Source organism: Montipora foliosa, chromosome 6 (assembly GCF_036669935.1).
Source record: "Montipora foliosa isolate CH-2021 chromosome 6, ASM3666993v2, whole genome shotgun sequence".
NCBI classification, from domain to species: Eukaryota; Metazoa; Cnidaria; class Anthozoa; order Scleractinia; family Acroporidae; genus Montipora; species Montipora foliosa.
Window position 1 is genome coordinate 57,324,265 of NC_090874.1, and position 15,000 is coordinate 57,339,264.

The window sequence follows — 15,000 nt, forward strand, 5'->3', positions numbered from 1 at the left end:
TTCTCTGCTCTGCACCGAGAGTTTTTTCTCCGAGTACTCTGGTTTTCCCCTTTCCTCAAAAACCAACATTTGACTTCATTTGCGTTAATTGTTGATTTTAGTGTACGATGTCCCCAATTATAGTGCTCCAGCGTACATTTTTTGCCTTTTCATTGACATGTAAATTATTGTCTTGGGTACTTAATGTGTCTAGTAGAATTCGAAGTCGTAAAGGAGAAATATCCTCGCACATATCTGGACAATTTAAGCAATTGTCTGTAATTGTGTAGACACCTGACTATTTCAGATGACTCCAACGGGATTCGAACCTATGACCTTTACGATGCCGTTGTAATATTCTACCAACTCACAGTTAAGAGTAGTAGATCATGTGTTCCCTTGAAAGGACTCGTTTCTTCTGAAGCGTATGCCCCAATGTAGAGTCCTGAATTTTTCAGGTGTATATTTAATTAGAGAAAATAATTATTACGTGGAATGCCGAAGGCATCCACGTCTTAAAACCGGACCGGTGTCTTTTTTTTGTTGGTAGTCACAAATGTGCATACCCGACGGATATTGAATTAATCTCCGATCGGGTGGATTGATTTATATTCCCTACGGTATTTCCAAACTTCCCTGCCCCGAGGAGAACTCCTATACTTCCCAAACCATCACGATTTTTCTCTGCTAGCGCGTTAGACCACTCGACCACCGTAACACACTTCCGTGAACTTGGTGAAAGCAAACATTTATAATAGAATCTTTCCGCCCGCCATGATTGTTTCAGTATTAAACTATTCGATAAAGTGGATAGATGCTTTTTCTTTGAGAAAGGCAAGCTTTAAAGGTAAGGAGAATTTTCTACGTTATTTCTAGATCTTGCTTCGTACTTGTGTGTTCCATTGTGAACATTATTATTTTGCATACAACGAATACTTCATTAGAAGCATTTTGCATAGAACGAATACGTACTCCAATATTTCTTGGGAACCAGTTTGTTCGCCGTTTTGACGTAGAAAGAAAATAAGAAAATAGCTTTCAACGGCCAAACAAGATAAAAAATGAAATCAAGTTTTAAAAAACGAATTAGCTATCGCCGTCACGGGGACTTCGCAGCCGTCCCCCATCCAAGTACTAACCTCATTCGGAGGAGCTTAACTTCAGCTGACACTTGGACTAGCATCAACGATTGTGATCTTTATGTTAAATTCGCACGTAGATTTTGTCGAACTTTATAACACTTGAAAGAAAAAAAAAACGCACTAACAAAATCCAGGTGTTATGCCGTCATTTTGTCACAGATGCATCCTTTGTTTCGTGAGTTGTCAGTAAACACGCAAGGTATAACACAGGCGGCCGCTGAAATCGATGTCACTTTCGATTTTGCGATTTTACTTGTATGATCAAAAGTACGATAGAAAAATTGAACTCTGATGGAACGTAACAAAAATCTCCCGAAATGTTTTTCGCTGATGGCAAAGTGTTTTATTCTCGATCGACACTTCCTAAAAGTTCCTTCTGCTCTCCTTAAAAACTACATATTAATATTTATTTACTTTTTCGTCAATATTTGTTTTGCATAAAGCAGGCTAGCAAAATCTGTACCTTGCTTTGTTCGCATTTTTGAGCGTTAAAATAGAATTTTTGGGCGTATGTTCCTGACAGCAAAAGTCGCATATTTTAACGTCCCCCATCCAGATACTAACCCCGCTGGAAAGGGAAAAAAATTTCAGTAACATCGGTCTTGGAAAGGTGTAAGAAGCTCAGAGTACACGCTTAAGCTTGTGGTGAAAAAGAAGTTGTAAATGATCAACATATCAGCTTTGAAGCCAAATTTTTCTCGATTTCCTGTTATTTTCTTCAATCGTTCTGGGCTTAGTATTTTACTGAACCACATGTCTTCTTAGAGGGTATATAGCAAAGATGTCTACCATGGCACCGTAATGATTTACGATACCAAACAATGTGTACTATTAGAGCTACATATTGTGCAAGGACTTGAATCTCCTGGAAAAAACAAAACGCAGCTCAGTTGACAGTTATGGAAAAAAACACTGTCAAGTTACTGCACTACCACACGCAATGCGTTCTTACTTTAAAAAATATCCCGTATCTCCTCAATTCTACCCCCCCCCCCCCCCCAACCTCCAGACTAAAAATCCCGTATCCCCACAATTTTTTTACCTAATTATCCCGTATCCTGATCGCTTCTCGGGCTTTTGGCTAAGATTAGTTTCTTGGCCAAGGACTACGGTCAAGTACTATTGTACAACGTACGGCACTTTTTCAGTGCCGTAAGGGGCAGGCACAGAACAGTTTCTGCTGTTTGTCTGTTCTCTCGAGAAACGAGGGTTTTTTGGGTTTTTTGTTCAGCTCGAGTGTAGAATCAGGACGAACTGTTGTAGTTTCTGATAACTATTTACTACTTGTAGCTTTTGTTGAATTTTGAATCGATGATAGAGAGAGTTTTGGCGATCTCAATCCGGACTGGACTACTGGATTTAATGATTTTTCTTAACGAGATTTCAAGTTATTGTGGAACGTTTGGTACCAAGTTACTGAAATCAAGATTATGGAATTGTAAAATTAGAACTTTGGACTGGACTATACAACACGCAATTACGGAATTTTTGAGCATTGAGAGAAATAGAGCACGGATGTTGTCTTCTTGTCTTCGCCACGGCAAATTTATACAGTTTGCAAGGAACTAAACCAGGATTACAGAACCAGACGTCGATTACAGGGCCCGGTTGTTCGAAAGCCAATTACCTTAATCCAGGATTAGCGTAAACTTTTGTTTCATGTTTTCAACTTTTTGGTCACAATTTCCTTTGCTTATTTTTGTTTTTCAAGATTGACTTCTTCTAATGTAAAGTTTTTCTGAACATCAGCCTTGAACAGCATTTGGGAGTAGAGGATAAAACTCGTTTTAAAACCCAGTTTCCGAACAACTGGCCCAGGATGATAAGTTGTTGAACTGTGATTTGTAATAAGTTTTTCGGATGATTTAAGGCTGATCCTGTAATTTTTGGATGAAAGGAGTTAATGAAGCAAGTAAAACTGTAGGATTTGAATTAAGTCTCCTTCCAAAAAATAAATAAATAAAAGATCCCGTATCCTGGTAACATGCTAATAGGGCTTCGTTGTTTGCATTTGCAAATTTAGTAACATTAGTAATGAGTTTTTACAACAAAAAACTTTAAGTTATATTACAGATGTATCTTTCTAGTAATCTTTCGCCATTTTCCGAAGTCTACCTGTACTTGAAGTTCACTGTAACCGGACAATTTGTGTTAACTGTTTGCGCATTCCACGGATACGCCCTTGTAGGCGTCTTGTTTCCTTAGTGCGAGGATCACTTCTCCCTGCGTCTATATAACCCGAGCTTCAAATACGTACATTTATTTCATTCGTAGAATTCGAAGTGCAAGGAAAAATCTGTAATCGCTTTTTTACACTTATGTCATAAGGTTACTTTACTTTAAAAACTATTGTATTCTTCCTTTAATCTTTAAGATCGGCTTGACCTTTTGAAAAAAATTCGTAAAATATTCGTGGATTGGTCGATTTCTCTGAAATTTTAAAGTATGATTGCTATCGAATAGAGAATGTTTAAAGGATGATTGCTATTGAATAGAGAATTTTTTTTTACTATAACTAAAAATTCCTGTGTTAAAGCATGAAAGTTTGACGAAGAGGTAAATTCGACTAAATTTGTTGCGTGCCTGGCTATTTTTGTGGTTTGATTGTTATGCAAATTTTGACAGAGAATATAAAAATTACGAAACGGAAAGATCGTTGAAAAATCTTTATTTTGAGCGGTTATTTGACCATAACAGATGCAACGCGTACCGAGAAATAATATTTTATGTGAATAGTTTGGAAAAAAACATGTCGCGGGAAATGATATTTCGTGTTGAAATTTAATTAATAGGTGTATCCTAAAGCAGTAGTGACTATACTAGGAGTTAAAATAAAGCATGTGTACAAAGAAAATTAAATGTCAATAAAAATAGCAATAAAAATAAGTAAAATAATGTAAAGACCTGCTAAGTGCTGAATTATACAAACGACTAGATGGCTGCAAGAGTAATAGACTTGAAATTATTTACATTAACGTCTTAAGAAACGGTCCAGATCAGAACGATAGCAACAACGGCAACGAACATGTTGGAATTCAATTGGTATGCAAAAAGTTGATAACTTTTCTATTGTCTGTACTTACTTCTGATTCGCTTAAACAGCAAACGGTTAACAAAACTTCATAAAGCAGTATTATATTCATCCTTACTTTCCAACCATCTTCCATCTTTCATCTGGTCTCAGTTTAAATGAATTCCACAGAAATCGTATGTGGTGAACATGTAAAATTGTAAACGTTTCTTGGCTTTTGTTTTCAACTCTTGTGATTGGTCAAAATCTTTTAACACAAAAAAACACCCTTTCAAAGTGGGCTGTAAATGAATTTTATTGCGTTAACTGCCTTCCTGTAGGTTTATGCATTCTCTATGTAAAAATGATAACATTCCTATGTGGGGAAAGTCCCGTTGCCGCATAACAAAGGAAATTGCTATCCACCTTACACGGATCATTACTTAATAGAGTAGTAGATCATGTGTTCCCTTGAAAAAACGCGTTTCTTCTGAAGCGTATGCTCCGATGTAGAGATCTGATTTTTTCAAGTGTATATTTAATTAGAGAACATAACTATTTGCTGAAGTTGTTTAGCTAAGTGCGGCGAGGATCACTTCTCCCTGCGTCTATACATAACCAGATCTTCAAATACGCACATTTATTTCCTTCGTAGAATTCGAAGTGCAAGGAAAAATCTGTAATCGTTTTTTTACACTTATGTCAAATATGGTTACTGTTCTCTTCCTTTAACATCTGCTTGACCTTTTGAAAAAAATTCGTGAAATATTCGTGGATCGGTCGATTTCTCTGAAATTTTAAAGGATGATTGCTATCGAATAGAGAATGTTTTTTCACAGTAACTAAAAATTCCTGTGTTAAAGCATGAAAATTTGACGAAGAGGTAAATTCGACTAAATTTGTTGCGTGCGTGGCTATTTTTGTGTTTTGATTGTTATGCAAATTTTGACAGAGAATATAAAAATTACGAAACGGAAAGATCGTTGAAAAATCTTTATTTTGAGCGGTTATTTGACCATAACAGATGCAACGCGTACCGAGAAATAATATTTTATGTGAATAGTTTGGAAAAAAAAAATTCGCGGGAAATTATATTTCGTGTTGAAATTTAATTAATGGGTGTACTCCTAAACCAGTACTGACTATACTAGGAGTTAAAATAAAGCATGTGTACAAAGAAAATGAAATGTCAATAAAAATAGCAATAAAAATAAGTAAAATAATGGAAAGACCTGCTAAGTGCTGAATTATACAAACGACTAGATGGCTGCAAGAGTAATAGACTTGAAATTATTTACATTAACGTCTTCATTAATAGGTAAATTGATCCATGTTACTATCGTCCTTGGATAAAAAGAATACTCACAGGCATTAATACACAAATTTGTTGAAAAGGACGACTGTTCGCTAATCTAGTAGTTCTCGTTATTTGCACCTCAGTGGGAAGATAATACCAACCTGCCATTAAAGATCTTGTAGAACACCAGTTCGTTTGGAGACTTTCCAACTTGGAAAGTCTTTCATTTACTTTTTTAGTTTATCATTGTAGTGTAGATCTTGGAAATGTTTGAAAAAAACGTGCATATAGGGAACCGTAGTTCTTTAGTGTAAAGAATACCCTATTAAATCTTTTAGATGAAGAAGAACTTATCTGAAGCGTACGCTCGGATAGTCTTGTTATCTTCATGCTATGGGTTACAACGCTAGGAGCGGATATATTCAAAATTTGCGGGCGCACATCTTTAGTTTTCGTGATCCATTTTTGTCGTGAAACATTAGCGCAGAACTGACTTTTATCTAGTGAACCAAGTATGCGGAAAGTTTCTGAGGCTGTGTTATAGGCAATCCGAAGAGTGTGCAGGGACAAGTAAAACTGATTCCACACGAGCGCGAATGTTGCGATATTTGTCTAACTGCTACACACACACACACATTGACAATAACAAAACATGAAGCGCGGGTAGATTGATTTTACTTATCCTGGTTCATTGTTTTTGCTTCTGTTGCTCTTGGTTGGGTATTTGGTGTTACCAGGGGCACCCAACGAGAACATAGTTCAAAACCACTTAAACAGAGCATTTTTAAACGTATTTTAGTATTTAAACGGTAGATATAAGCATATTTTTATCCCCTAAAAATTTTTCATCTGTTCGGATTTCCGAGCTGAAAGTCTAGTGATCCGAAAAATTTAGGGTTCAAAACTTACCTTTTCGAAATTTTCAGCCAGAAAAAGGGCTCCCGGAAATTCTAGGTGACCTTTTTAGGGTAAAAATCCGTTAAAAATTGGCAATTATACCATTTTTCAGATGTTCGAAATCCTAGGAGAGGCAGGCAAGCAACAAATTTTACAACAAATGTTCCGAAAATTCTAGATCTCAAATCGTCTTCCGAACAGATATTTTCCGAAAATTGACGTTGGGTGCCCCTGTGTTACTGCCTCGTCGAAATTGACTGCGATACTTAACACTTAAACAGGCCGAAGTTAAAATAAAAAAAACAAAACTCAATTGAAATATGTAAAAACGAAAAAAAAGACTTAAAAGTGTTTTGCACCTAGCGAATATTTAATTGTATCCTGAGACCTTTTGCTTTGATCACATCAGCCGACACCTGTTGTTACTAATATTTAACATAGAATGCCTAATTTACATTTTCACGTTTAGGGCCGTGGAAATATTTTTAATAACACATTTTCAACTTCTGCCAGTTTGAGCGACAAATGTCGTACAGTGCTGTGGGGGAGAGGAGACCTGAACTGTCTTTCAGGCTGGTCTTTCATATACCGGTCCGAAATAATATATGCCCACAAAACAAAAGAACAAAGCGAACGTAACAATACCTCATGCAGCAAGGCCTAATCGGAATAAGACTTAACTGATTAGAGTGTAATGTGAAGTGCTAGTTTCTTATCCCATATGAACCATGTGAGCGTTAACCCTACTAATGGAAATGGGCCCACACAAGGACAGAGAAAAACTCTGACCAGCGTGGGAATTGAACCCACGACCTTCGGGTTAGATCACCGCCGCTCTCCCGACTGAGATACAAGGTCAGACGGGAGCAGGCCATGGGAACTGAAGATTTTAATGTCACGGCAATGAACATGTACAAGTACAAGGAAGGATTACGTTTTTGCAAACGTTGGCCGTGTAGCACTGCACTTGTATTTGAACAGACTTAACTGATTAGAGTGTAATGTAAAGTGCTAGTTTTCAACCCCACATTAACCATGTGAGCGTTAGCCCTACTAATGGAAATGGGCCCACAGAGAAAAACTCTGACCAGGGTGGGAACCCACGACCTTCGGGTTAGTTCAACGCCGCGTTAGCCCTACTAATGCACACATGGTTCATATAGGGTTGAAAACTAGCACTTCACATTACACTCTAATCAGTTAAGTCTGTTCAAATACAAGTGCTACACGGCCAACGTTTGCAAAAACGTAATGCTTCCTAATCGGAATAACTTTGAATGGTTTTTTTGTCCTCCGTCATTATTGTCCGGTATATGAAAGTCTACAAGATTCCCGTTTCACTAGCGATAAAAATACCCGATCGTTCCATTACAGAGAATCAAGCAGGTTAGAATTTAATATTCACACTCCTTGACGCGGTCTTTCAGTGTTTCGATTTTTATATCAAATGCCTCCCACCCCATACACCTTTTCCACGGGATAGCCGTGCAACCTCCTTGTGTAGCGCTCTTAAAATTGCTCTCGATATTTCAAAGTGAGTGAAGCGTACGATCTCGACCATCGATCCCAAAAAATAGAATTGCTAAAGTTCGTCTGTACAAATAACAAGTTGACAGCGAAATCGAAATAAGTCATCCGCATAAATTATAGAGGTGTGAGAGTTTTTAATTTCTGCACGCCCTTATTATAATTATGCGCCTATCGGAAATTCCGGTGCTCTCTTTTGATTGCTTATTTGTCCCTTGAGGCTCAAGGACCTACTGCAAAATGGATGGTCACAGGTCTTGACTCCAGTATCCAACCTAACGGGTTTAAAACGCAGCAAGTACGTATTTGCCTCTTTTATTACCCCAATTTAAACGACTGCCCCTCTGCCATGCTAACTGCGCAGTCTTACCATCACCTTGAGGATCAACACATCACCCATCCTCTCCAAATAGGTTATGAAGGTTTTGTTTTCGATAACCAAACCACGAAATCAAAGACTAACATAAGACTATGGACGCCCAGAGCACTGCCGGTAAGTAGAGTTTAATTTAAACGAATGTTGTGTGAGAGAGAGAGATTAGAGCTATTTATCAGTTCTGAAACAGAGCTTAGCCAGTGTTCTAAACAAAACCGCGCTGCAATGCAAGTCATCATCTTTTTGGGAAACCCTGGGATATCTAAAGGCTGTTTATTTTCAAAAGCAATGTCGACCGAGAAAGGAAGAGCAAATTAAAGGATGAAAGCGTTTATTTACTCCAAAAAAGTCATGATTAATTTAACCCTTTCTCTCCTGCAGCCGCCCTCATTGACGAGCAAAAACGTCTGGCGTTAGACAGTAAAATGTATAAGTGTCACTCCCAGGACTGAAAAGGTTATATAATTACAGAAAATTCGGAGGATAACCATTGCTTGATCGGCTCTCTGAGTTTTACGTAGGGGGCCCACCCTTGTTAATGCACTCAGTTAGCTCTAGAAGAGTAATTTAAATTAAGGTATGACAAATTTTTATGAGGTACTTTCGATCAAGTCATAAACTGAAATTGCCTTTACGCCCGCCTACAGCGACTTATTTTCAGCCTGGGTAGCCTGTGCCTCAAATATTCCGCAAGTGACAAAAGTGACTCGAACGTAGTATTAAACTCAAGATGGCTGGTTACGGCCAACCTCCGGGTCCGTATGTCGGCTTTCAGCCAAGTGTACATCCTATTGGCTTTGAAATGAATCAACCAGCTTACCCGCCGCATGATTATACATCTGGATATCCAAATCCTCCTCCTCAAGAAGTATATCGGCCGCACACAAACGAATACAACAGCTACAGTAACCCTCCAATAACAACAGCGCCAACGGGACCATCGTATCATCACCACAGATATGAAAGCGGTGACAATCTTCCTCCCGTCGGATTTGAGGGGGTTGGGAAACTCAAAGACCAAGATACAGCAACGGCATCGGGTGTTAGGCTGGACGATAGAGAAACCCTTGTCTCTCCAGTTCTGACTGGACGCGAATCTGGCGTCGAATTATCAAAGGTTTGTTGTGAGAATGATTTAATCTTTTGAGCATTTGAAAGCTGTTATGTTTGAAGTGACCTCTCGCTCTTGATTTGGTATGTTTGCTGTAGTTTTTGGTAAGTGTCCTCTTCAAAATACCGTTGTCGATTCAAAAAAAAGTTATTAAAGTTACATATGATCTTGAAATTATGGAAGATCTGATAGCGATCGTCTTCTTTGAGATAATTAAAACCGCCCAAGTTTTAAACTTAGTTTAAATTCAGTCACATGAAATGGAATATAGCACTAAAAAAACATTGTTAGTGTAGTGTAGGCGTCGCAGCGCTATCTTGACTATCGTTACATGTAAAGTTCATTTACACCCTTCACTCGAACTGATTAGGTTCTCGTTAGTTCTTTTAAGAGTAGGGCCTACAGTGTAGCTGGAATATACTATTTACATGTATTCACACCAACTTAGGCAATATCAGGAGACACTATATGACGTTATGTTATTTCGCTTTTTCTTTGCGTAGCCAACAACCGTTTGTAAACTACTAAATCATTCCTAACCGGGTGAGTGCTTGGGTTTGCTACTATTAACATAGGCAGCCCAAGCTCGCAACACTACAGACAGCCGTTGAGACGTTATAAGACTTTGTATGGGAAATCAAATACCGTCGATTATAAAGCCTAAAAAATGCTCAGTTTAACTTTCATTCAATAAAATAAATAAAAGTGACTCACCTCTGGTGTATTCTTGTGCCTTTTGGAGCTTATTACACCGTTTCGGGAATTCTGTGTTTTTAGTGTTGGAACATTGAAAACACTGGAAACACAGAATTCCCGAAAACGGTGTAATAAGCTCCAAAAGGCACAAGAATACACCAGAGGTGAGTCATTTTTATTTATTTTATTGAATGAAAGTTAAATTGAGCATTTTTTAGGCTTTGTAATCGACGGTATTTGATTTCCCATACAAAGTCTTATAACGTGTTTAAATTCTCAACGGCTGTCTGTTGTGACGCGAGCTTGGGCTGCCTATGCTATTAAAAGCCCTTTGAAAGAGAGCTCTGCAATTGTTTTGGTTGACCTTTTACTTTCATATTTCATATTGAAACAACAAAAGTTCATTTCAGACACTTCTAACTAATTTGCATGTGGAGGGCTTGTGTGGGCTTGTGGTGTCTATGCATGTGGGCGTGAGAAATATATCAAATGCGTGTGTCTCACGCAAAATGCGTGAGAGTTGGAAGGTCTGGATGATGATGATGATGACAGCAACAAGATCATTGTAAAAGAAGGCATTTAATTAATGACCAAAAACAATTATTATTGCTCTTCACACCCCACACATGCATTTTGCATTATTTTTAGTGCATTTCTTTACCATTCTTGTGACCAACTGGGAATAGCTTGTGTTGTAGGGTTTTGGGGAAAGGATGTTGCAGTCAATGTGGTGATCTAGAGATCTTTCCTCCCAAAATTTTGGACAAGATTAATATCCTGTTTCATTTTTTTCTTAGTGCGTGAGAGGGTGGGATTTTCTCATCCTAGCCTTAGTTGTGTGAGTTTGTGTGGTGACAATAATAATACTACTATTACTACTACTACTACTACTAATAATAATAATAATAATAATAATAACAAATATTAATAATAATAATAATAAGAAGAAGAAGAAGAACGAAGAAGAAGAATGAAGAAGAACGAAGAAGAAGAACGAAGAAGTAACAATTCTGTGGAATATGCCAATTCATACTGACAGGGAAATAGCGGCTGATAAACCAGATATCATAATCAGAGATCACACGAATCAGAAATGCCAGATTATAGATATGGCAGTCCCATCAGACAGAAATACATCTGTTAAAGTAGTTGAGAAACTCTCTAAGTATAGAGACTGAGATTGCCAGAATGTGGAAAATGGGAACAGAGACGATACCAGTTGTCATTGGTGCACTTGGGTTCATTAGGAAGGGACTGGAAAAGTACGGTGACAAAATTCCAGACACAGTCAGCATTGATGAGCTCCAAAAAATGACTCTTCTTGGATCAGCTCGCATCTTGAGAAAGGTCCTGTCAATCAAGTGAACTCTTTGGTACCTACGGCCCATGGGTTGGACCCAATGCTTCAGAGGCTAAACAAGCAGGCCAAGGATTACAAGTGATAATAATAATAATGATAATGATAATGATAATGATAATAATAATAATGATAATAATAATAATAATGATAATAATAATAATAATAATAATAATAATAATAATAATAAAGACAACAACATCACTATCATGTGGGATATGCCAGTCAATACTGATAGAACTATAGTAGGGAATAGACCAGACATCATCGTCAAAGGTTCAGTGACAAGTTTCCACTTGCAAACTGATTGAAATGACTGGCCCTTCAGATAGAAACATTGCACTGAAGGAGGTCGAAAAGAAAAGCAAGTACAAAGACCTTTGAACTAGAAAGACAGAGAATGTGGCATATGAAAACCGTAGTGAGTGTGCTTGGTACAGTAAAGAAGGGGATGGTAGAAAACATGAGGAAAGTATCAGAAAGAGCAATTGTGACAGAGATTCAAAAGATCTGCATGCTGGGATATGTGCGAATCCTCAGAAAGGTGCTTAGTTTATGAACAGAATAATTGACTTGCATAACTGATGCACTAAGAGACACCAGCAAAGACTGTGATAAAAAAGACAATAATAATAATGATAATACTACTACTACTACTACTACTACTCATAATAATGATAATAATAATAATAATAATAGTAATAATAATAGTAATTGATAATAATGAATGCACCAAGTTCTCAATACTTGACGTCTTGTAGTGTCTTAACATGGAATGCAGTTATTGTAACAAAGTAGTGCTAGGCATTGGGTGTCCCAAGGTATTCAAACTGTGTGTATGCATGTTGTGTAACTGGAAAAATAATATATATGGGTTATTGACCAAGCATGAGATCAACATGGCTGGATATTGGCCAAGTTCTTTTTCTGCGTGTTTATGGACCGAGAGGAAGTCGGGGTCCATAAACACACAAAAAAAGAACGATGCCAATATCCAGCCATCTTGATTGAACAAGCTTGGTCAATAAAGGATTTATTATATGACTTAAAACACCAGAAAAATGATCTTTGATCTTGCCGGACCAAGCGAGAAATCCCGAGCGGGCAAAATAGCTCCATCTTGCCCGCTCTGATAGCCAATTACAGTGCCCGATTTGGTTCATCTTGCCCGCTCACGAAGCTAGTCATATGATAAAAATTTTAATAATGTTTGTGTTTGCTTTGACCAGTGATATATTTTACCACTGACAGTTCTATGTGCCCTTCATTAAATAAAGTGTTCTTTTGCTTCTTTATTACAAATTCGAATATTTTTCTGGAGCCATCTGGTGGGTGAGACATGTACCTGAGCATCTTTTGTAAGCCCTCTGGCTGGCAAAATTGAAGGAATTGCTGTAAAGAAATGTGGGCATGTTGTTCTTTATGTGCATTAACAATCCCTTTATTTTTCATCCTTGCTGTTTGTAACTAGTACAAAGTGGTCTATTTTTGTTGATGTTGTTTGTTGGAATTACTAAGAAAGTAGACGTTTGGCCTTTCTCCTGTCATGAACATTTTCCTGGCTTTGTGTCACTGCTGGGAACAGGTGCTAAAAGTGACTCTGACTTATCGATTTTACTTGGTACTCGTGTATGGAGGAGGTACACTATCTGTGGCTAGTCCTGCTATTTTTAAAGAATTCAGTCACTGGGAGAAACAAACAACAGATGCAACAGATGTAACCAACAGATGTAACCAACAGTCTTGAACACTGTTGTGGTCCTGGTAATCAGCACATGGGAATTGACTGCAGACCTTGTATCTCTAGATATTTGAGACCACATTCAATTTATCCCTTATCTAAATATTAATAATTAATATAAATAAATGCATTGTTTTTTCACATTTTATCAAGCAAAATTAACATACAAATCGCAACTGTTGTAAGTGCAGTTTGGTGGTTACTAAATACAGGTAAGTAAGACAAAGGCAGTGGCCGAATCAAATCATAAGCTTTATTGATGTTCATTCGAGACGAAAGTCTTCATGTGTCTGCTTGGACTGAGAAGAGATCCTATATCATTTACATCAAGGAAAAACATGGAGGGGTAAAATAAAAATATATTTGTTGATTATTTTGTAACAAAGTGTGATAACATGTTTATGTACATAATAACTAAGAAAAAGTTATCATAATGATAATAAGGTACAGGTGTACCCATATTTTCTTCCCTGCTTTTATTTCATATGAATATTATTAAATTTGATCCAGATAGATCTTTTGGCATTTGTTTCTTCTCTGCTGATCCAGAGAAAGCACTGTACACATATATTTAAATTATATTATTTTAAAAGCAGTTTGCTACTGTGGTTGGTGGTTGCTCAAGATGTTTGTCATTCATGCCTTGATGACATTGCATAAATTGGTGACAAGTTGCAAAACAGTGACTTTGCATGTTAATTTTGCTTCTTTTAATAATTATTAAAAAAGAATGATGTAAAGATAAAGAGGCAAGTCTAAGCATTAAATTTTACAGCTGTATAAAGATTCGTATAATCTACATCACCTACTCTCATGTATTACAATTTCCGCCTTCAAACATACTTAGGGACATATCATACATGTGTATTCTATATCATTCAATCTACACATTTAACATAGGCAAAGTTTGAAAAATGCTACATGAATTTTATACTAACTTGTATTTTAAAGTTGACTTTAAATTTTCCTTTTGACAAAAAAATTGCAGCAGATTAGCGACTGTCACTGTTAAACAGCTTTTTGCAAGCAACAAGCACTTTGTTGGTTTAATCTAAGCTGGGAATTGAGAAACTGTTTATGACTACATATTAATTCCACGAGCATCAGGGTGTACGTATGGGAAAACGTGGGTCCAAGTTTACTCTTCGAAGACTTGTAAGACTGAACAAAAAAGTGGTGCTTCATTTAGAAGTTACACTATTATTTTTCTGGTCCCTTCTTTGGCAGACCTTTATGTTTGGTGATTTTAAACGTGAAGAGTTAATTCTTGTAGTTTAGCATTCTTTTCGCTGACTTTACTGCTGTTGAAGAGGTGAATTTGTCGAACAGGGTTCATTTATTTTGCTACAATCAGAGTAATGCCGGCTTCTATTAATTTTTTGAACTAAAATATAACACTACTCTTAGACTATTTTTTATACGGACATCACGATTGGAAAAAGTAAAAGAGGTGCATGGTTTTACAGACATCGATTGCAGCTTGACTTTGTACCATTGAATTATTGACAAGTTTCGTTGTTGCTTACCAATGAACTCTTGAAGCCATGCAGCTATCTGTTGAAATAAAGGGAAAAAATAACCACCATCAAAACTGCATTATGAAGCTTCCCTTTGATTTAACATTTAAAATTTAAATAAGTTTTGTTTCTTCCTATACAGAGATCAAACCCCTCAAACACTCTTTTCTTTAGGGATGGAAAAAGAAGAATTGGTAAGTCAAGAATTTAATTAATTCTGCAGCATTTGTTTTTAGTGATTATAATAGGTCTTTCCAAATTGCTCAAGAATAAAAATATTTGAATTATTTAGGACTTTAAAAGTTAGTGGTTTCTATAAGATGGTTCTTGCCTTCCACTGAATAAGAGTC

The 15,000-nt window shown here is 37.0% G+C and overlaps 1 protein-coding gene across 1 annotated transcript in view; it reads left to right on the plus strand.

Moving 5' to 3' along the window:
• Nucleotides 1-8,919: 8,919 nt before the first annotated feature.
• The window catches only part of LOC138007868 (anoctamin-5-like), a 39,386-nt gene continuing 33,305 nt past the window's right edge, over nucleotides 8,920-15,000 (plus strand). Inside the window, exons 1-2 of the mRNA XM_068854972.1 lie at nucleotides 8,920-9,345; nucleotides 14,793-14,844. Coding sequence (XP_068711073.1) covers nucleotides 8,959-9,345; nucleotides 14,793-14,844 — 439 coding nt within the window. The 5' untranslated portion in view covers nucleotides 8,920-8,958. The remainder of the gene's footprint in view (nucleotides 9,346-14,792; nucleotides 14,845-15,000) is intronic.